This window comes from Trichosurus vulpecula, chromosome 7 (genome assembly GCF_011100635.1).
Source record: "Trichosurus vulpecula isolate mTriVul1 chromosome 7, mTriVul1.pri, whole genome shotgun sequence".
Taxonomy (NCBI): domain Eukaryota; kingdom Metazoa; phylum Chordata; class Mammalia; order Diprotodontia; family Phalangeridae; genus Trichosurus; species Trichosurus vulpecula.
The window spans coordinates 42,705,424-42,726,334 of record NC_050579.1 but is presented as its reverse complement, the minus strand read 5'-3'; the positions used below and the strand labels follow the sequence as shown (position 1 = coordinate 42,726,334).

Genomic DNA, 20,911 nt, shown 5'->3' with positions numbered 1-20,911 from the left:
ACCAACCAGACTGGGAGCCAGGTGGAATAGGACATAGAGCCCTGAATCATTGAGCTGTGGTACTTACCAGACTTCTCAACCCACAAATGCCAAAGACAACAGAGCAGGTTAGTGGGGGAAACTGCTAGAATGGAGTGAAAGGAGTGCGTGGTCAGCCCCAGCCTTGGGGGGTGGCAGAAGTGGTGGAGCTGTGGGGGTGCTTCCGGAATTCCAGCTGCAGTTGCTTCCAGCCCCAGGCCCACCTGGTGGGAGGAATTAAGTGGCAGATCAGAGCCGGAGTGCAGAGCCTGCTTTGCCCTGCCTGGATCTGGGCCTCAATCCCGGTTGGCAGTTCTTGGGGGAGGAGGAGAGCTGCTGCAGCAGAGCTTGCTGTGTAGAAATAGCTCTGAAAACAGCAGCACAGCCCCTCAAGCTTGGGACAAAGTACTCTGTACTCTACAAGCAGTCATACCCCAATGAAAAGGTCAAGGGTTAGGTAGTTGGCTGGGAGCATGAACAGGCAGTGAAAACGGACTCAGGTTCAGACTCAGACTTTAGAATCTTTTGTTTTGGTGACAAAGAAGATCAAAACATACAGCCAGAAGAAGTCAACAAAGTCAAAGAGCCTACATCAAAAGCCCCCAAGAAAAATGTGAATTGGTCTCAGGCCATGAAAGAACTCAAAAAGGATTTGGAAAAGCAAGTAAGAGAAGTAGAGGAAAAATTGGGAAGAGAAATGAGAGTGATGCAAGAAAATCATGAAAAACAAGTCAATGACTTGCTAAAGGAGACCCAAAAAAATACCGAAGAAAATAAACCTTAAAAAATAGACTAACTCAAACGGCAAAAGAGCTCCAAAAAGTCAGTGAGTAGAAGAATGCCTTGAAAGGCAGAATTAACCAAATGGAAAAGGAGGTTAAAAAGACCACTGAAGAAAATACTACCTTAAAAATTAGATTGGAGCAAGTGGAAGCTAGTGACTTTATGAGAAATCAAGATGTTATAAAAACAGAACCAAAGTAATGAAAAAATGGAAGACAATGTGAAATATGTCATTGGAAAAACCACTGACCTGGAAAATAGATCCAGGAGAGATAATTCAAAAATTGTTGGACTACCTGAAAGCCGTGATCAAAAAAAAAGAGCCTAGAAATCATCTTTCAGGAAATTATCAAGGAAAACTGCCCTGATATTCTAGAGCCAGAGGGTAAAATAGAAATTGAAAGAATTCACTGATCTCCTCCTGAAAAAGAACCCAAAAAGAAAACTCCTAGGAATATTGTTGCCAAATTCCAGAGTTCCCAGATCAAGGAGAAAATACTGCAAGCAGCCAGAAAGAAACAATTTGAGTATTGTGGAAACACAGTCAGGATAACACAAGATCTAGCAGCTTCTACATTAAGGGATTGAGGGCTTGGAATATGATATTCCAGAGGTCAAAGGAGATAGGATTAAAACCAAGAATCACCTACCCAGCAAAACTAAGTATCATGCTCCAAGGCAAAATATGGATTTTCAATAAAATAGAGGACTTTCAAGCTTTCTCAGTGAAAAGACCAGAGCTGAATAGAAAATTTGACTTTCAAACCCAAGAATCAAGAGAAGCATGAAAAGGTAAACAAGAAAGAGAAATCATAAGGGACTTACTAAAGTTGAACTGTTTTGTTTACATTCCTACATGGAAAGATGATGTGTGTAATTCATGAGACCTTTATCAGTATTAGGGTAGCTGAAGAGAATATACATATATATATAGACAGAGGGCACAGGGTGAGTTGAATATGAAGGGATGATATCTAAAAAAATAAAATCAAATTAAGGGATGAGAGAGGAATATATTGAGAGAGGGAGAAAGGGAGAGATAGAATGGGGTAAATTATCTCACATAAAAGTGGCAAGAAAAATCAGTTCTGTTGGAAGGGGAGAGGGGGCAGGTGAAGGGGAATGAGTGAATCTTGCTCTAATGAGTGAATCTTGCTCTTATCAGACTTGACTTGAGGAGGGAACAACATACACACTCAATTGGGTATCTTACTCCACAGGAAAGTAGGGGGAAGGGGATAAAAAAGGGGGGATGATAGAAGGGAGGGCAGATAGGGGGTAATCAAAAGCAAACACTTTTGAAAAGGAATAGGGTCAAGGAAGTGCATTGGTAACTGAGGTGGGGCTCCAGGTGGGGCCAATGAAGGGAGGTCTGATTATACCTTCTCTCCCAAGTAGGCCCGAAAGCCCTAGCTACTAGGTGCTAAGCCGATGTGGGCATGAAGCCCCCAGGGTCCTAAGGGGAGTTGCTAAGACCAGAGCCAATAGTAAGAGCTTAAGTTCTGGTCACTCAGATGACATTTGACGACAGCTAAAGAGTGCATAAAAAGAGAAGACAGAGCTATTTGCTTAGGGCTCTCACTCTTGGCGGTGGGCTGATGTGGAGACTCTGGGCCTCTGTAGTTAAGAGCCCTCCAGCTTGTAAATCCGGATGTTTGGACTTTGTTAAACTCTGGTAACCATGCATTGAGATTTGAATCAGACAAGGTCTGTCTGTTGATGTTTGTAATTTGTTTGTATTTGCTTTGAAGTTCAGGGTGCTAGCTTTTTCCCCTGAACTAAGTGACTGATATTTGTGTGCTGGATTAAAGTAAGATTGCTAACCCCTTAACATTGCTTTCCTTAGTAAAACAGCTCAAAAGAACTTGGGCTCGCAGCATTCTTGTTGTTGGGTTTGTGTTGGTTTTTCACCCCCACAGCAGCTGCTAGCCGAATTGTTGCAACAGGGAGAAAACTGAATAAAGGGGGACAGGATAGGATGGAGAGAAATATAGTTAGTCTTTCACAACATGAGTATTGTGGAAGTGTTTTACATAATGATATATGTGTGGCCTATGTTGAATTGCTTGCCTTCTTAGGGAGGGTGGGTGGGGAGGGAAGAGGGGAGAGAATTTGGAACTCAAAGTTTTAGAAGCAGATGTTCAAAAAAAAAAGTTGCTTTTGTGTGCAACTGGGAAATAAGATATACAGGCAATGGGGCATAGAAATCTATCTTGCCCTACAAGAAAGTAAGGGGAAAGGGGATGGGGGGAGTGGGGTGACAGAAGGGAGGGCTGACTGGGGAATGGGGCAATCAGAATATATGCCATCTTGGAGTGGGGGGAGGGTGGAAATGGGGAGAAAATTTGCAACTCAAAATCTTATGGAAATCAATGCTGAAAACTAAAAATATTAAATAATAAAATATGGGGGGAAAAAAGAGAGCCATGCTGTGAAACATGTCATTGTGTGACTTACTTTCCCATCATGTCCCTGGAAGTTCATGAACAGTTGATCTGTTTCCCCAGGACCTGATCATAGATTGCATCTATTTTTTCAGCTCATCTCAGTCACATTCCTGGCTTTTCTGTCTAACTCTTAGACCCGACTTAGATATCCTAAGCCTCCATAAGAAAGAATTACTAGACCTGGGTTCTAGTCTTGTTTCTGCTATTCTAGTGAGTGGGTGACCCTGGACAAGGCCCTTAACTCATCTGGGTTTTTGCCTTTCTTTGTATCCCCAGTGCTTAGCATAGCTGTCAGTATGTAAGAAACACTTAACAAATATTTGTTGACTGACTGATTCTCCGGGCCTCAGTTTCCTTCTCTGTAAAATAAGTGGGTTGGACTCTGGTGTGTCTTTCAGCTTATAAATCCATGATCCATCCATGGTTACTACTGCACCTGCGACCTATAACTGCTTAGGACCAGGCTCATTGTTTGTGACATCTCAATCCATTTCTTTTCTTTTTAATTGAATATCAATCTACCATGGAAGTTGGACTATGCTATGTTACTTCAAGTTCATTTCTCTGTGCATATATATATAGCACTCATGTCTTCACCCATCCATCTACCTCTTCCCAGTCTATGTGATATTCTTAACATAACTTCCTGCCACCTAGTGGTAGGATGTCACAATCACCGCCTCAATCTTCCCTAGCCAGGCCATTATGGCATCATGATTTCACTTGTGCTGCCCATGTCAATAGGGAGTGATAATGGGATTGTGGAATCATGGATTTGGAAGGGATTGACCCTGCAGACCAAGTAGCATCTGAATAAGAATGTCTTTTATGAGAGAGAGAGAAAGAGAGTGACTTACCGCAGTCTCTAGAGAGCTGTCCTTGAAGCCAGGAAGATCTGGGTTCAGTTTTCACTTCTGAGATACACGGTAACCCTGAGCAAATCATTTAACCTCTCAGTGCCCTAGGCAACTCCCTAAGTTACAGAGAAGGTGTAGCTCTTTGTTGGTAGAGCGTGTTCCCTCGCCTGGAGTTCCCCATACCAGTGAAATCACAGGTCCACTCCCTATCCTATCCCCCAGCATTTAGCACAGTGTCTAAGCACATGGCAAGTGATTAATAAATGCTTGTTGATTGATTGAAGGACCCCAACAAATGATCATTCAGCCTCCACTTGAAAACCTCCAGTGAAGGGGAACTCACTACCTCCTAAGGCAACCCATCCCATTTTTGAATGGCTCTAATGGTTATAAAGCTTGTCTTAGTGTGAAACCACCTCCCTGCTCTGCCCATCTATTTCCAAAAGGCCAAAGAAAGAGGATGGGGTTGGGGAGGACAGAGCTTGCTTATTTTATCTGTAAACAAATAGCAACTTTTACGATGGGATGTGTGTGTTAAGCTGTAAGTTTGTGGGCATTAAGGATGTTCCCTATTAACTCACAGGTTTTGTTGAAATCAGGGTACCCTACTGGGTGCACCATCTCAGTCTGAGATACCACACCCTGACAATACATACTTGCTATGTGCTGGTCATTCCTTACTGAGAGCATATGGAATCTTACGGAATCTCATAATTGGAAGGCATTTCTGAAGCCATCCAGTCTAACTCATGCCTGAGAAAAAATCCCCTCTGTCTTTGTTCAAAGGTGCTATTTAGATTACAATATTCAGTACGAGTAGATGTATTCCTTTTACTGTTTTTACATAAATAACGTATTTTGTCCAAAGCCCCCTCTACATCTGTGTTATCATATGACTTCTATGATTTTTTTATTAATATGGAGTATTACAGTTTTTTGATACTCAGCCAAGCCCAAATTCCTGGTAAAAATCTGACTTAGACTTAGTATATAATGTTTTAAATATGTGATTGTAGCCTCCTTACTACTACTTTATTTGTCTCAATATTCACTCAAAATATTGCTATAACTTTATTCTCTACTTCATTTTACTACTTTGTTGTTATTCAGTCATGAATAACTCTTTGTGACCCTGTGGACCATATACTGTCCATGGGGTTTTCTTGGCAAAGATACTGATGTGGTTTACCATCTCTTTGTCCAGTGGATTAAGGCAAACAGAGATAAAGCAACTTGCCCAAGGTCACACAGCTGGTAATATCTGAGGATGGATTCGAATCTAGGTCTCCTTTACTCCAGGCCCAGTGCTCTATCTATGAGCCACCTAGCTGCCTCACAATCCCTCTTTGGTTTCATTTAGTTATTAGGAGAGACTCATGTGGACTCAGACTCAATGTGACTCAGGCAGGTCACATGGGCCTGTTAATGGATGGGAAAGATCTTCTCATTTCCATAAAATATTAGAGGCAGGAACCCTGAGGGTCTTCCCCTCCCAGTATGATTTTTGTTTTAGTTTGTTTTTTTTAATTAAAAACTTTATTAACTTCTTAAAGAGGCCTACTCACTGAATGGGAGTTCCCTCACTCAAAGTGAGAACCTGAAAAGACCTGAGCCTGAAAGGGCCAGAGTCTCCTAATGCATCCTGGGTCACCTCCAGTCATTCTGCTGAATATCAGGCCACTGGACCCAGATGGCTCTGGAAGAGAAAGTGAGGCTGGTGACCTTTTGCACAGCCCTCCCTCGTTCAAATCAAAGTCAACTGCAAGTCATGTCATCATTTCCCTGATGTCATAGTCCTCTTTGAGAATGAAAGACAAACACACGAGTTATTAGGACCATTTTTGTCTCATAGAAGGAGTTTGGCACAATCCTTTCTCATTTTTATAAATAATATATGTGATATTTAAGCTAATTATTCTTTGAATGGTTGATGGAATTCACTTCAAAAATTCATCTGCTGCTGTTTTTTTTTCCTTTAGAAGTTCCTTTAAGACTACTGTCGAATTACTTTTTCTGAGATTGGGTTAAGTCATCCATTTCTTATTCTGCTAGTCTAGATACTTCATATTTTTGTAACTATCAATTTCATTTATGAGTATCATTGGCATCTAATTAAGCAAAATGATTTCTAATAGTTTTCTTTATTTTCATTTCTTATGAATTCTCTTTTATTTTAACAATTTGGTTTTCTCTTTTTTTAACAGGTTTATGTATTCTATTAGTTGTGGGTTGTTGTTTTTTTTTTTTCCAAATAACCAACTCCTGGTTTTAACTATCATTTCAATGAGTTTTCTATTTCCAATTCTATGTCTTCTTTGACATTCAGAATTTTTATTTTTGTATTTTGTTTTGCTTAGTCTAAATCATGTCTGACTGTGATTCTATTTGGGGTTTTCTTGGCAAAGATAGTGGAATGGTTTGCCATTTCCTTCTTCAGCTCATTTGACAGATGAGGAAACTGAGGCAAACAGGGTTAAATGACTTGTTCAAGGTCATGCAGTGAGTAAGTGTCCGAGATCAGACTTGAACTCAGAAAGATGAGTCTTCCTTACTCCAGGCCCAGTAGTCTATCCACTGTACCACCTAGCTGCCCTGATTTTTATGTTTAGTTGGGTTTCTATTTTTAGACACATATCCAATTTATTTATTTGTTCTTTCTTTTGTTGATGAAAGTGTTTGGTGATATAAACTCTCCCCTAAAGACTGCTTTGGCCATATCCCAAAAGTTTTGATATTTTTTCTCATTGTCACTTTCTTTAAAGTAACCATGTGTGTGAATTATGTAATTTTAAAGTAATTTAATTGTGTGTAATTATGTCATCTTTGACAGACTGATTACTTAAACTATATAGTCTCCATTGATTCTTTCATTTTAAGTGAAGGTGATTAGAGGTTATGATCTTGAGTTTTGAACAATCAGGAGAGTAAGCCATTAAGAGGTCTGAGAATAGATTCCACGTTCGGGATTTGCAGCCATCCAACCCAACTCTGAGGTGCAGAGAGGAGAAGAGAGGAGTGGTCTGAATTTCAGTATCCAGCCAGTAATTACTGAGACAAGGGCCCATCTAATAACAGTGCCTCATTTAGATGTGAACTTCATGAGACCAATGCATTAAATCTGAGCCCAAGCTGCCCAGAGATTGAAGTGAGAGAGAAGAAATTGTGCCCCTCCACCCATCTTTATTCTCTATCTTCAAAATAAATATCCCCCTGGTAAAAGCTAAGTAATCACAACAGACTGAAATAGTCTGTTACTCCCCGCCCCACTTCTCCTTCTCCCAATCTCTGGTTCCTTCACCTCTCTAATTTTTCCTTTAAGATCCACCCTTCAAAGATGAAGTTTTGCCTGTGACCATTCCTTCCCCAACTCTATTCTCCCTCTTATACACTCTTCTTCCCTTTCCTTGTCCCCATAGCTAGGCAGCTAGGTAAAGAAGTGGATAGAACACTGGGTCTGGAATGTAGAAAAACCTGAGCTGTCGAGGGGAGTATCAGTAGAGAGTGCCCCCTCTCCCTTACCCACTATCATATGGTGGGAAGGTGACTTCCCAAATGGGATTATGATCCCCTGAACTTTTTCTTCTCTAGGATTCTACAAATATTGCGACTTTCAGGACAGGATCTGACTTTCTCAGTCCCTTATTCCTTTGTCCTAGGGAAGTTTACCAGAGTTTACAAAGATCCAAGACCTCTTGGTTGAGAATTGTCTGTGTCTCTCCTCTCCTCTTCTGCCTCTGTCTATCTCTGTCTCTCTCAGTCTGTAGTCTGTCTTTCTCTGACCCTCCCTAACTCACTCTCTCTTTCTTGCTCTGTCTCTGTCTCTATTTCTTCCTCTCTCTCTGTCTCTCTGTCTCTCTGTCTCTCTGTCTCTGCTGTCTCGGTCTCTCTGCATCTCTCTGTCTCTGTTTCTCTGTCTCTCTTTGTCTCTGTCTCTGTCTCTCTTTGTCTCTGTCTCTGTCTCTCTCTCTCCTGCCCCTCAGCTTATGCTATACCAGGATATACCACAAGTTAAAAGGGACCCTATTTTTGAGATGAAAAATATTTCATCTACTGAGGGCAGAAGAGTGATACAGGGCCAAGGACTGAGCCTGGGGCAAAGAACCCGAAGCTTCTGTTTACTGAGGGTGGGGCCTGTTGCTCAGCATCCTGAAGATTCTCCATCCAGAATTCCATGACCTTGTTTCCCTGCCAGGGAATGGTTCAACCCTGGATTCTCCTGGCTCCCTTCTCCTTGGGTAGGTAGCCACAGTTCCCTTCAGGGCATCTGACTCTCACCATCTGCCATCATCTTCTACCGCCTCTTTCCTAGGACACTCTGGTGCCCTCCTTCTTCCAGGTTCCTTCTCATGGCTTCAGAGACAGGAGACGCGTATCATTCAAAGACACACACGGAGAAGTTACCCAGGCTATCCGTCAGTATCCCTGAACTCACATGGCAATCTCAGGAAGATGCGGAAAAGAGCAAAGGTAAACTGTGACCCAGTCAAGTCCAAAGATGGGGAAATGAGATTTGAAGAAGAAAAGGCCCGTAGCCCTGCCCAGACTTCTGAGCTGAGGTGGTGGGGAGGGAGAGCTGAGAAGATGCTGAAAGCCCAGTATAAGGTCAACACTGCTGAGAGAAGAGACTCTGTTTCCCCAGGCCACCTCCTGCTGCCTGATACCTGGCCCCAGGATAGTTCCTTACCCCCACCCCCACTCCCCCTATTGCCTGATACCTGGCCCCAGGATGGTTCCTTCCCCCCACCCCCCACCCCCACTGTCCTTCTACCTGATACCTGGCCCCAGGATGGTTCCTTCCCCTCACCCCCACCCCCTCCCCCTACTGCCTCATACCTGGCCCCAGGATGGTTCCTCCCCACTCCACTCTCACTCCTTCACTCTCCCCACACACTTCCCCCCACCCACCCCCCTCCAACATGCAAGGCCAAACTTGTCTCTTCTGCTCCTCAATTTGCACAGGAGTCCTCCCTCACTCCTTGGCACAGAAGTTCTCTCTCCCTTGGGTTTCCTCCCCATCATGCCTCTTTCCTCCTCTTGCCTCTACAGCTCAACACAAAGTCACTGACTACAGCCACAGAATCCCTTCTTGCCACCAGGTATGAACCGGGACTCTGCTGCTTTGTGGAGCTAAATCTGTGTCTCCTATCCAGAGTGCTGGCTCTGAAGAGGCAGGAATGTTCCCAGCCGGCCCATCTCTTCTCAGTAGCAGTTGCAGACAGTCCCAGCATTCCCTCTGTGTGCTAGAGAGTTTACAATTCACTGTGGAAGGGAAGGGCCTCCATTAGGCAAGGGTCATCCAACTGGATGTTAGGTTTGTCTGTCCGTCTTCCCTCCCCCATCTTTCCTGCCCATCTTCCCTCTTCGGCTTTCTCTCTCCCCAACCCCATTGTCCTTTCACCATTCTGCCATGTGAGGATCAGTTAACGGAAATTCAACGAGCACGTATTAAGCTTCTGCCATTTGCAAGGCATTGTGCTAGATTTTGAAAACATAAGGACAAAAATAAAACTTCTTGCTCTGAAGGAGTTTACATTCTACTGGAAGAAAATGAGAATGTTTAGCCTTGAGGAGACTCAGTGGGGTAAGGAAGCTTAACTTCGAGTACCTGAAATATTGAAACAGATATTAAACCTGTCCTTAGCACACACTGAAGGTGCTTAATAAATGCTCAATGACTTGACTTGTGATTGGGGCCAGAAGGCAGAGCTAAGAGATTGGGGGAAGTAACAAAGTTAAGCTTGATGAAAAAAAAAAAAAGACCTTCTCATCAATTGAAGCTGTCCCAAGTAGAAGGGACCCCAGAGGCGGTCAGGCTAAGACCAGCTGCCTTATCCATGGTACCATACAGCAGCTTCTGGATCATATAGGACTTGACTTCAATCGCCTCTCAGGACCTTTTCCACTCTGAAATTCTGGGATTCTAAGGCTCTGGGCATCTATGAAATCATAAGTCCTTTCATGGTGCTTTGAGATCACTAGAAGACAAGAGTAATACATTAAAGGCACAAGCATAGGTAAAGAGGAGACACAACTGTCCCTCGTTGCAGACCACGTGATGGTTGACAAAGTGCTTTGAGATCCTGAAATGGCTGTGGATCTGAAGGCTATCCTTCTTCCTCAGATGTGGTACCTGGGGAAATTGAGCCTGCTTCCCTACCTAAACCCTGGGTATGCAGCCTGAGAGAGGGAAAAACACCCCAATTTCCTCCCTAGCCTGACTGTCCTGGCAGGAAGCTTGATGTAGGGGAGAGACACACATTGGCAATCACAAGATACGGGTCCTGCTTCTGTCCCTTACTAGCTGTGTGACCTTAGGTAAGTCACTTAGACTTTATGGGGTTAATAACATCGCACTAACTACCTCTCAATTCAGGAAAGTGCTAGGTGGTACAATGGACAGTGTTGGACTCAGAGTCACGAAGACCTGAATTCGAATCCTGCCTTAAACACTTCTTATGTGACCCTGGGCACCTTTTCTCAGCCTCAGTTTCTTCATCTGTAAAATCATGGGTAATAATAGCACCTATCCCCCAGGGTTATTGTGAGAATCGAACCTCCCAGAATTATTATGAGCACAATGCTTGGCACATAATAGGTACTTTGTAAATATTTATTGGATTGGACTGAAATGAGATAATATATGTAAAGTATTCACAGTGCTATGAAATGCTAGCTCCTGGGTTATAATTATTATACATATGTCTGCCAGGTGGTGTTAGCAACATTCCCTCGGTCCCCTTTCATATGGAGAAAGTCAACCCCCAGGAATCCCAAGAACTCCAGCTATGTAATGAGATACCCAGATATCTGCTTGGCACCTGAACTGAAGATTCCACGCAAGGACTGGGAGTAAGACAACAATTGACAAAACAGGCACAGTATCCCCAGTCAAGGGTTTGGACAAGGCAGTGGGTGTAGGAAGGGGTCAACTATGCCTCTTGATCAGCCCCTTCCCCCCTCCGAGATGTCTAAGTCCACAACTGCAGCACCTTCTAAACAACCTCGGAAGAAGGAGAAGCAGACAAGAGGGAGATCACATGGGTAGAAAGGCTAATGGGGAAAATGGTCACTCTAAGCCATCCAGCCCACCATGAACATAAATAACCACTGGGATAATGAAGAATGTCAAGGAAGAGTCAGATTCCAGGCTAAATTCAACCAACTCTCTAACTCTTAGAGAAGAGAATTCACTTTGAGTCTTTCCCATCGCCATTGTTTCCCTGACTTTTCATGGAATAAGGCCACTAAGGAAAGGGGGTGAGGAGGGGCCTTGATTTTTGGAATATAGGAATGGCAAGGGGGGCTGGAGAAAGGGAGGCAGGACTAGCCATGCCTTCTGCCCAGCCAGGTCCTGTAATATTCGAAAGCAGAGAGTAAGATTCTCAACAGAAAAGCCCCTGACGTCTGTGGACCGCCTTATAGATCCCATGAAGTGGCGGAGGCTAAAGGTGAGTAGCAAGCCTTCCCAGAGTGGGAGGGGCTGCAAGGGAGTTCCACACATTCCCCAGCTCTTCTCCTGGGTCTGCAGAGAGTGACCCTGTGACTATGGCTCTTGGACTTCATGTCACTCCTCACCATCTGCACTCCTTTCTGTTTCCTTGGGTTGACAGGACCTCACCCACAGCCTGAGTTCTCCTGTGGAGGCTGAACAGGTCTATGCAGCTCAGGTGAGAGGATATGAAGGACCCAATGAGAGGTCAGTAGAGTTAGGGGTGGGCAAAATCCAGATTCTAAATCCCAGTTGTGTCCAGAATGATCATGGATCAATCTTCTCCCTAACCTCCCCCCAAGCCCCAAAAACACATTCCTCCTTTTTTTGTTTTTGGCTTTCCCCCTCCACTCCTCCACCTCCAGCCACCATCCTTACATGGGTCATGAGGGACCATGGTGAAGCGTTCCCCATCTTGGTGAGGACTGAGGCCCAACCTTTTCTGTGGATCCTCCAGGCCTTGGGTAAACTGAGAGTCAGCAAGAAGTTTATCATAGAAGCCCTCTGGGTCTCGGTGAGTTGAAGAGGAAAATCAGCCTTGGACTGCAAGAAAAACATTGTAGAGAATGGAGGACATGTAGACCCTTCTGAGAGAGTGACAAGTTTGGAACTGGCCACAGTCATAGGCCACCCTGAATAGAGAAGTAAGAGGGAGAAGGGAGAAGGTCAAATAGGATGAAGTGGGAAGTCAGGAACACCTCCTCAGGAGCCCCACAGTACAGGCTAATGAGGAGACATAGATAAGGGTCTTGCTCATGTCCCTGTTACTTTACTCCCTTGAGTGGGTAGAGAAACACCAGGGGACAAAGGAGTGAGGGAGGTTTCTGACTCCCAACTCCCTAACTCCTAACAGGCCCAGGTAGGTCCTGAGAGGGTGAGGTATGAATCCAGCAGAACCCTCGCTCTTCTAGGTGAGTAGATCCCCTCCCCATGGGGGGCAGGTGGGGAGAGGCTATAATACTGCAGTAATAGCTAACATTTGCACAGAACTACGAGAGTGCTTCAAGAACATTCTTAACATAGAGCACTTTATACATACATATGATCATTCAACAACCCTGCAGATGAGGTAACTGATGCTAATTGTGGGAGAGAGCAGGTAAGAGATGTAGTTCCAGTGAGTGCCTAGACAGGGGGTAAACAGAGTAGAGGGAAGGGACTGAAGGTGTCACCTTCACTGTGCCTCGGAGGTTGACATTCCCCTGGCCTCTGTCTCTTACCTAAAGTCTCTCCTGTCTAGGCTGCCTACATAAACACGTGGTCCTGTCTCTCATCGAACAACTAAAGGGATGCAACCTTAGTCGGAGGATGGACACGCTGTTGGGACTTCACATGGCCCTCAGTGGCTGGATCACGATTGCCAAAAACAAAGTAATCAGGGAAGGGGAGGGGAAGACAAAATTCACTGGGTGCAAGGTGGGGCAGGAAGTAGGGGAGGAGAATAAAGCAATTGGGAGAAACAAAAGAATAGGGGAAAGGCCATCTGAGGGGAGGAGAGAGTAAGACAGGTGGTAGCGAGAATATAACCTAGGGACCGATGAAGGTATCACATCCCTGCAGAGTCAGGGTGGGGGTCTGGCTTCTCGATTCATCCATAAATGATTAAGCATTTCTTGAGTGTTACTGTGGGGGAACACAAAAGAAAGAGATGAGGTAGTCACCTGTCCCAGAAAGGGAAGAAGTATTTATTAAGCTCCTACTTGTGTACTACGTGCTCCTTACAAATACCTCGTTTGATCCTCACAGCATCCCTGGGAAGTAGATGCTCTTATTCTCTTTACTACATAGTTGAAGAAACTGAGGCAGACGGATGTTAAGTGACCTGCCCAGGGCCACACAGCTAATAATTGTCTGAGGTTGGATTTGAACTTAGTCATTCCTGAATCCAAGCCCAGTGTTCTAAAAACTGTACCATCTCACACCAATCTTCTTAGGCTCCATAAGGGCAGGGAAGTGGTGTTCTGAGTATTCTATCTCCCTCCTCCCCCTCCCCTGCCCCAGGAAGATACTAGGAGCACTTAATATTCATTGAACTGAAATTCCCAGGTAGGTGGAGAGATACAGTCCCCGTTCTCAGGTAGTTTTTAGTCTGTTCACAGATGATGAGGTTCCTGAGCAAGATGCCATATGGATACTTTACCAAGGTGTTCACATAAAAGTGCAGCAGAATCTGGAGAAGACTGTATATGGGTTGAGATACATGCAGAGTAAGGGAGCAGTGGTTCAAGCTGTAGTAGGGGTCTGGCATCAGGGTAGCAGGAAAACCAACTTGTACTTTCTCATTCACATGCATACATTCCTCCCCAGCGGGAGCCTATTGGGGCCAAGAGCTTACTGACCAAGGTCCTGAAGTTGCTGGTGAAGGGGAAGAGCCCTGAAGACAATGTGGCCCTGGAAGCAGCTCTGTGCCTGAGCTTCCTCGACTCTGAAAATCCCATAGCCCGTGAGTTTCTGCTCCAGTGCCTGACCCAAGGAGAAATGAAGAGAAAGATGAAGGTGTGGGGCTGCAGGCAGGGAGTCTGGGCTGGGGAATCTTTCATCACTGCCAAGGTTACCCTTCCTTTGTCCAAGAAGGCCAACGCAAGCCCTGGTCCCTTCTGGCAGTGTCCTCCAATGGAAAACCAGTCAATAGACATTTAATAAGTACCTACTGTGTGTCAGGGCCTATGCTAAGTGCTGGGAATACAAAGAAAGACAAAAGACAGTCTCTGCCCTCAAAGAGCTGACAATCTAAAGGGGGAAATCATGAAGGAGAAAGGAAATGGGGCAGTGATCCAAGAGACCAGGGCAAGGAGCCGACTGAGCTCGAGGTTTTCCCATTCTCGAGTTGATTAGAACATCTAGGAACACGTGTGTGATGTGTGTATATTCAGTGTGTGGGTGAGCATGTTCACACTGAGAAGCCCCTGAGATAGAGTGCTCACTCCCCCACTTCCTCCTTTAATAACCACTCCACCCCACTCTGATTCACCACCCAGTTTTGCTCCACCTCCAGAGAAGGCAGCCTCAGTACTGGAAAGAGCACACTGGATTTGGACTCAGACAAGCCAGCTTTGAATCCCAGCTCTGATATTTACTTCCCTGTGGAGCCTTGGGCAAGTCCTCATTAAGCCTCTCTAGTCCTGTTTTCTTATCCACAAACTATGCATGTGTTGGAGCTGGTTTATGAAAGGAGGGGGCCGTTGAACAAGAGGATCCCTGAGGTCCACTTCTGAATCACACAATTATTTGCACCTCCCTCTTCCCTCCTCTGCCTCTGCCTTTTGGCTCCCTAAGCCTTCTTGGTTTTGTCCCACCAATCCCAACTCCATCTATCTCTGATCTATCTTGGCCAAGGACCCCCAGGCTCTTCTTCGCATCCTCATCCATCTCAGTTCTCCCAATTCACTTTCCCAAGCCTCTCAGGTACACCCTACTCCCACTCCCACTCTGTTTCCTATTCTCCTTTGATCTATTAACCACCCTAGGCATTGATAGTACTAGTGAAGCTAATGGATGTACACACCCTGCCTGTCCTCAAGGCTGTCATGGAGCAAATACTGAAGTCCTGTGTGGCCAAGGTGAGCCCTTTGGGACTAGAGAGCCACTGTGTCCCCTTTGGGACTAGGCAGGGCAATGGTGATGGGGTGGGAGGGAGGAGAGACAATCTGCTAGGATCTCAGTCTTCCCTTTTCCCCATATCTTATCCAGGAAGTTCACTGCCCCTTCTAATAAACCCCAAACCCATGCCCATCCCACACATTTCCATCCATTTCTCTCCCATCCTCAGCACCGGATAGAAGCCATCAGACTGCTCAAGATTATTGGGCTAAAGAAGATCCAGAATTTGGGTATGGAGAATGACATTTTTGAGCTACTCAGGTTGAAGGTTCATGATGATCCTTTACAAGTGAGTTCCCTTCCTCTCTTCCCTCCTCTCTCTCCTTGTCAATCTCTCCTCTCATGCCACCATCTCCCTTCTTACCCCCATCTTGCCTGACCCCCAGGAAGTGAGAGAAGCTGTGGCAGAAATGGTGGAGTTGCTGAAAATGAAGCCTATGATGCTGAACATCGTGGAGTCGTGAGGAACTTGGGAACTAAGAGCGGGGGTGGAGGGAAGAAAGGCCCTCATTGGGCTTGGAAGTGCTGTCCACTCTAGGGGGAAGGGAGCCCTGCCTGCTACTGGGAGGTGGAGGGCGCTGTTAGTAAGACCAGAAGCTAACTTCTTGCTCTCATTGCCCCAGTGGAGAATGGGGAGATTAGTTTCAGAGAGCTATTCTTTCCTTCCTCTGGGGATCCTAGGATACAGGGGCAGAGGGTGTTAGATGAGATTGAGGGTAGACTGGAATAAAAAGAGGAGGGTGGAATAAGTGGGAGATTGGAGGACGAGGAATGAAGTGATAGACACTGGAAGGGGACTGTCCCAAAGGGAGAAGGGAGGAAGTGTGGTCCTCATAAGTGTCTCCCCAGAGTGAGCAGAGGGTGAAGGGAAGAGACTTAAGATGTCCAGAAGACTTGGGTTCATATCCTTCCTCAGACACTTACTAGCTGCATAGCCCTGGACAAGTCACTTGTAACTTCTTTGGGCCTCAGTTTCCCACCTTAAATGAGGAAGTTGGACTCAGTGGCCTCAAAGATCCCTTTCAGCTTTAAACATGTTATTGTATAGCAGAGTGGGTAGAACCAGAGGGCTTATGGAAGTAGTGGAATCATGAGATAAGGCAATGAGATGAGGAGCACAGGATAGAATGAAGAATGGTGGGAGGGGTGATAAAGGCTGGTGTCATGAGATAAAGGATGAGATCAAAGGTAGGAGATCAGATGGGCGGGGAGGAATGGGATGGGGTGGAAAGGGAGGAATGAAAAGTGGGGGATGGGATGAGGGAATCAGATGAGTAGTGGGGACAATAAGATGAGGTAGAGATGGAATGAAGTTGGAAATAGGAACAGCTTGGAAGAATGGAGTGAAGGTGGGATGGGGAGAATGGAGCAGAGTGAGAATAAGCAGGAAATGGGTGGGATGAGAAGTAGGGAAATAGGATGGGAGTGATGAGAATTACAATGGAGAAAGAGGGGAGGAAATGAGCATTTATATAGTGCCTCCTGTGTGTCGAGCACTGTCCTAGGTGCTTTTTACAAATATCCCATTTGAGATAATGGGGGTGAAGGTGAGGATGGGATGACAGAAGGAAGTCAAGAAGTGGAGGTGGAATGTTAGGGGAAGCAGGGGACTGGAGGTGAGAGTTCTGGGGTGGTCACTCTATATCAGATGGAAGATTTCTCAAGTCCCAGGTATCGTCTTGACCTTTCTTATGTGGTAGATAATATGATTCATTATCAAAACAGGCCTAATAAAGGAGTCAATGGACTCCCCAGTCAGTCCACAGACCCATTTATTATGCATGTTTTGCTAATAAATTGTATGGCTGGGATTATTCTCCACCACACTCAGGAGAACAGCTAGAAGTTCATCAGCGCACAATCATTTTCCCAATCCTTTCTCTTTGGCCTGGGAGGTATGGGGTATAAAGTCATTCAGCCAGCAAGCATCAATTAAATGATTACCATGTGCCAATCATGGTAATTCAGACAACGAATTAAAGCTGCACCACTACTTGGGCAAGGGGAGCACTGGTTAATGAAGGACCAATCCTCCTTCTCCTCTTCCTTCCTTTCCTCTTCCAGTGACCCCTCCCTCTATTCCCTTCTACACAGGCAGCTTAATGATGCCAGTGCCTTGGTACGTCACGAGGCTGTCATATCCATTGTAAGGCCAACTAAATTGATTTCCTGCCTCCTACCCCTATTGTCAATCACTCAGCAGCATTTATTGGGCACCTACCATGTATTGGGCACTCCAGTTTGGTGATGAGAGGGAAGGGAAAAAGAAAGAAAGGGAAGTTGTGGTGGGTTGAGGTAAGCTGGAGAGGAAAGAAGGGAAGAAGGAACAGGAGAGCACACAACACTGCTAAGAACCTATAGTGATGGAGTGCCCATTCCTGACAGCTCAGACATGGAAGACTTTGCTCAGGCACCAGGCTACGTGGCCTAAGTCTGAGTAGGGCAAAGAGTAGTGAAAGCCATAGGCCACGAAACCTTGACTCCCTCAGCCTAGACGCCAGCTGTACAAGTCTCAGAACAGCATACCATGAGATTAGCAGGGAAGTTCAGTGATGTCACCTTGAACTTCAGTGAGTTTCCTCTGTATCACTCCCAGAAGACCCAGGGAAGTGATGGAGTGGTGGGGGGGAGGCATCAAAAGACCACACTTAGTACCCCTTCCCAGGACCGGATACCCAGGATCTTTTACCTTGCCTCCCACCAGAGTGTTTTGGGCATCAGCAGCTCACGCATGTTCTATTTCCTCATGGACATGCTGGACCTGGAAACAAGTCTAATGGTGAGGAAACAGGTGAGTGGTCCCTTTCCCCCACCCACCCTCTGCTTCTGCTCCATATTCCCCCACCCTACTCCCATCATCCCTACTTCTGCCAGACCCTGCTGTTCCAAAAGCCTTCCGTGCCTCCCCATCACCTGCTGGGTGAAATCCACCTTCCACAGCCTTGGCATTCAAGAACCCAACCCCAATCTACCACCACAACTCCCCTATACAATCCTTTCATTTAAGTCAGATCTATCTCCTTCCCAACCTCCCAGTTAGACTATAGTCTATGCTTCATGGTTCTATAGTCATGGTTCATGCTCCATGGAATTCCTTCCCTACTACTCTCTCCCTATTCAAAGGCCTCGAGGCCTAGCTCAAATGTCAAAGCCTCCCCTTATCACACCAGTCAGAAATGATTTCTCCCTCCTCTGAACTTCTAAAGTCCTTATAATGCATATCCTGCATAATGGTATTTAGGTGGTATCATTTTATACTGTTACTTTCATGTTTCACACATGTAGGCCATGTGTCTACACACAGACTCTTGTCTAGCCATGTATCTCTCTCTGCTGGGGTCATGTAAGGTCCTTCACAGAATGAGTGACCGACAGATAGAATATAGAAGAGTAAAAGCCCCTTGAGGAGGGGGATTGATTTCCTTTATGTCAGCATTTGACAAAATGCTTGGCACAAAGTAGGTGATTAATAAAACTTTGTTCAATTGAAGTAGCTAGGGAGCAGGGTGGAATGAGCTTGACTTGAAGACAGGAAGATCTGAATTTGAATACTGCCTAAGACACGACCTGAGGCAGTTTAACCACTCTCAGACTCAGTTTCCTCTTCTGTAAAGTGGGCATGATAATACCACTTCCCTCTCAGAGTGGTTGTGAGACTCAAGGGAGGTAATATATGTAAAGTACTTTGTAAAACCTTAAAGCAAATATATGTTGATGTTTTGGCTGTTGTCATTATTATTATTATTATTAAAATTATCAAACTGGTTGGAGATCATGTAGTTCAACCTCATTCACATATAGGGAAACTGAGGCCCAAACAGGTGGAATGACTTGCCCAAGGTCATCCTGCTCATTAATGTCATAGCTGAACTTGAGTTCTGGTGTAGGATTCCTACCACTTCATGCTCCTTAATTGTCTGCCCTCCTCCTTGCTCAAAACCCCAGCTCTTTGAGGATTGAGAAGGAGGAAGGAGCAAAGACACTTTGACCTGGCCTCCTGAAAGTGGGCCATACTGTTCTCAGAGCTTGCTCCCTCTCCACTCCAGACCAGAAAGAATTTGTCTCTGGAGTGAGCCAGCCCCTGGGTCTCATTGTGTTTTTTAACAGCTGGAAAAAATATTCATTACCCTTTTCAAGAAAGATCCTTGGGTCCGGGCAAAGCTTCGGGACTGGAAGCTCCTGGTGGAGGAAGAGTCCAGGCAGGAAAGGGAAAGAATCCAGGCTTTGAAGCTTCAAAAGATGAAGAGGGACCTTGAGAGCCAAAGGAAATCTCTGCTCGGTGGCCTGGGCCCCTTAGTCCCTCGAAAGAGGGTTAGGCCTAGGAAGGTCATGGCAGAAAAAGGAAGGTCCATCTTTAATGTTCCTATCAAAGGCATCGCTTTAGCCTCCCACTACCCACCCTGTTTCAAATTCCTTGATAAAAAGGATCATTCCTTTCCCCAGGGATCCAAGGTATCCTGGGATTCCCCAGTCATCAGGGAGCACCTCAAGAACCTTGCTTCCCAATGAATTAAGTCAAATCTGTCCTAACAAGTCCCCTTCCACACTAACTTTACTCTTCTCCCCACTGTCTCCATTTTCTCTCCTCTGGATATGCCACCTCCATTTCCTCTGTGGCAGCAGATTTCTGAGCTTCTGTCTCATGAATTAGCTAATAAATAATGAAGGCTAATTTGTCTCAAAATATTATCTTATTTTCAGACAGTAAGTCAATAAATATTTACTAAGTGCCTACTATGTACCAACTATGCATGGGGGATATAAGAAGAGGTAAAAGATGTCTCTGTCTTCAAGAAGCTTACAATCTAATGGGGAAGACAACATGAAATCAAATAAGTCATATATAGGATAAATAGAAAATAATTAAAAAAAAGTTTGCTGTAAAATCCTGTGGGATTTTACTTGGGACTTAAAGGAAGCCAGGGAGGTCCTTAGTCAAAGTGGAGGAGAAAGAGCATTCCAGGCATGGGGGGCTGCCAGAGAAAGCCTGGAACCAAGAGCTGGAGAGTCTTGTTCACGGAGCAGTGAGGAGGCCAGGGTCACTGGATTGAGGTTAGTCAAGTGCAAGAAGATCACTGGTTACATTGGAGAGAGCAGTTTTGCTGGAATGATGAGGTCAGAAGACAGATTGTAAGGGGTTGAAAAGAGAGAGGAGAAAAGAGAGGATTGCACATGAGGCAGCTAGGTGACTCAGTAAATAGAACACTGGGCCTGGAGTCAGAAAGATCTGAGTTCAAATCCGGCCTCAGACATTTACTAGCTGTGTGACCCTGGGTACCTAACCTCTGCTTACCTTAATCTGCTGGAGGAAATAGCAAATCGCTCTAGTATCTTTGCCAAGAAAACCCCATTGACGGTATTGGTGTGCTATCATCCATGGGGTCATGAAGACTTGGACATGACCTTTACATGTAGACAGTAAAACAATTTTGCCAGGAGGGCCACTTAACCAAAACACAAGAGAATATTCCCAAAGCACAAGTTCGGGTGGATCATCACAAGTCTTGGGTGTGGTGACCCAAAATAAAAGTTATTTGAGTAGATCCAGAACCTGAGGGAACCCAAAATAACTTGTGGCCATCTCCAGCATTCCTAGAGAGTTACTAGGGTCAGATGACATTCGGGATGCAGACAATCTTTAATGACATAGGGTTGGATTTAGGTAGAATAATTTTTTTCCCAGACAATATAGTAAGTCATGATTCTCACACACTTCT

The 20,911-nt window shown here is 45.1% G+C and overlaps 1 protein-coding gene across 3 annotated transcripts; it reads left to right on the top strand.

Annotated features, from left to right (window-relative positions):
• The first annotated feature begins 3,997 nt into the window (after positions 1-3,997).
• On the top strand, positions 3,998-19,864 carry HEATR9 (HEAT repeat containing 9). Of its 3 annotated transcripts, none has more exons than XM_036766101.1 (17): positions 3,998-4,174; positions 8,415-8,572; positions 9,152-9,201; positions 10,815-10,954; positions 11,454-11,553; positions 11,716-11,772; positions 12,052-12,108; positions 12,448-12,505; positions 12,835-12,965; positions 13,902-14,090; positions 14,573-14,689; positions 15,062-15,154; positions 15,364-15,483; positions 15,581-15,654; positions 17,289-17,340; positions 17,899-17,985; positions 19,302-19,864. In XM_036766101.1, the coding sequence occupies exons 2-17, from the start codon at positions 8,452-8,454 to the stop codon at positions 19,701-19,703; spliced, it is 1,848 nt and encodes a 615-aa protein (XP_036621996.1). In that variant the 5' UTR covers positions 3,998-4,174; positions 8,415-8,451; the 3' UTR covers positions 19,704-19,864. The 3 variants fall into 3 exon arrangements, with proteins under 3 accessions (XP_036621996.1, XP_036621997.1, XP_036621998.1); XM_036766103.1 differs by lacking the exon at positions 14,573-14,689 and adding an exon at positions 10,227-10,420 and having other exon boundaries at positions 4,044-4,174; positions 19,302-19,863; XM_036766102.1 differs by lacking the exon at positions 14,573-14,689 and having other exon boundaries at positions 4,026-4,174.
• Positions 19,865-20,911: the final 1,047 nt, after the last annotated feature.

Coding starts and splice junctions, on each gene's coding strand:
- HEATR9 (XM_036766101.1), top strand. CDS start 8,452: ATGGCTTCAGAGACAGGAGACGCGTATCATTCAAAGACACACACGGAG. Junction 8,573..9,151: donor AGATGCGGAAAAGAGCAAAG/GTAAACTGTGAC, acceptor TTGCCTCTACAG/CTCAACACAAAGTCACTGAC. Junction 10,955..11,453: donor ATTCCACGCAAGGACTGGGA/GTAAGACAACAA, acceptor CTGCCCAGCCAG/GTCCTGTAATATTCGAAAGC.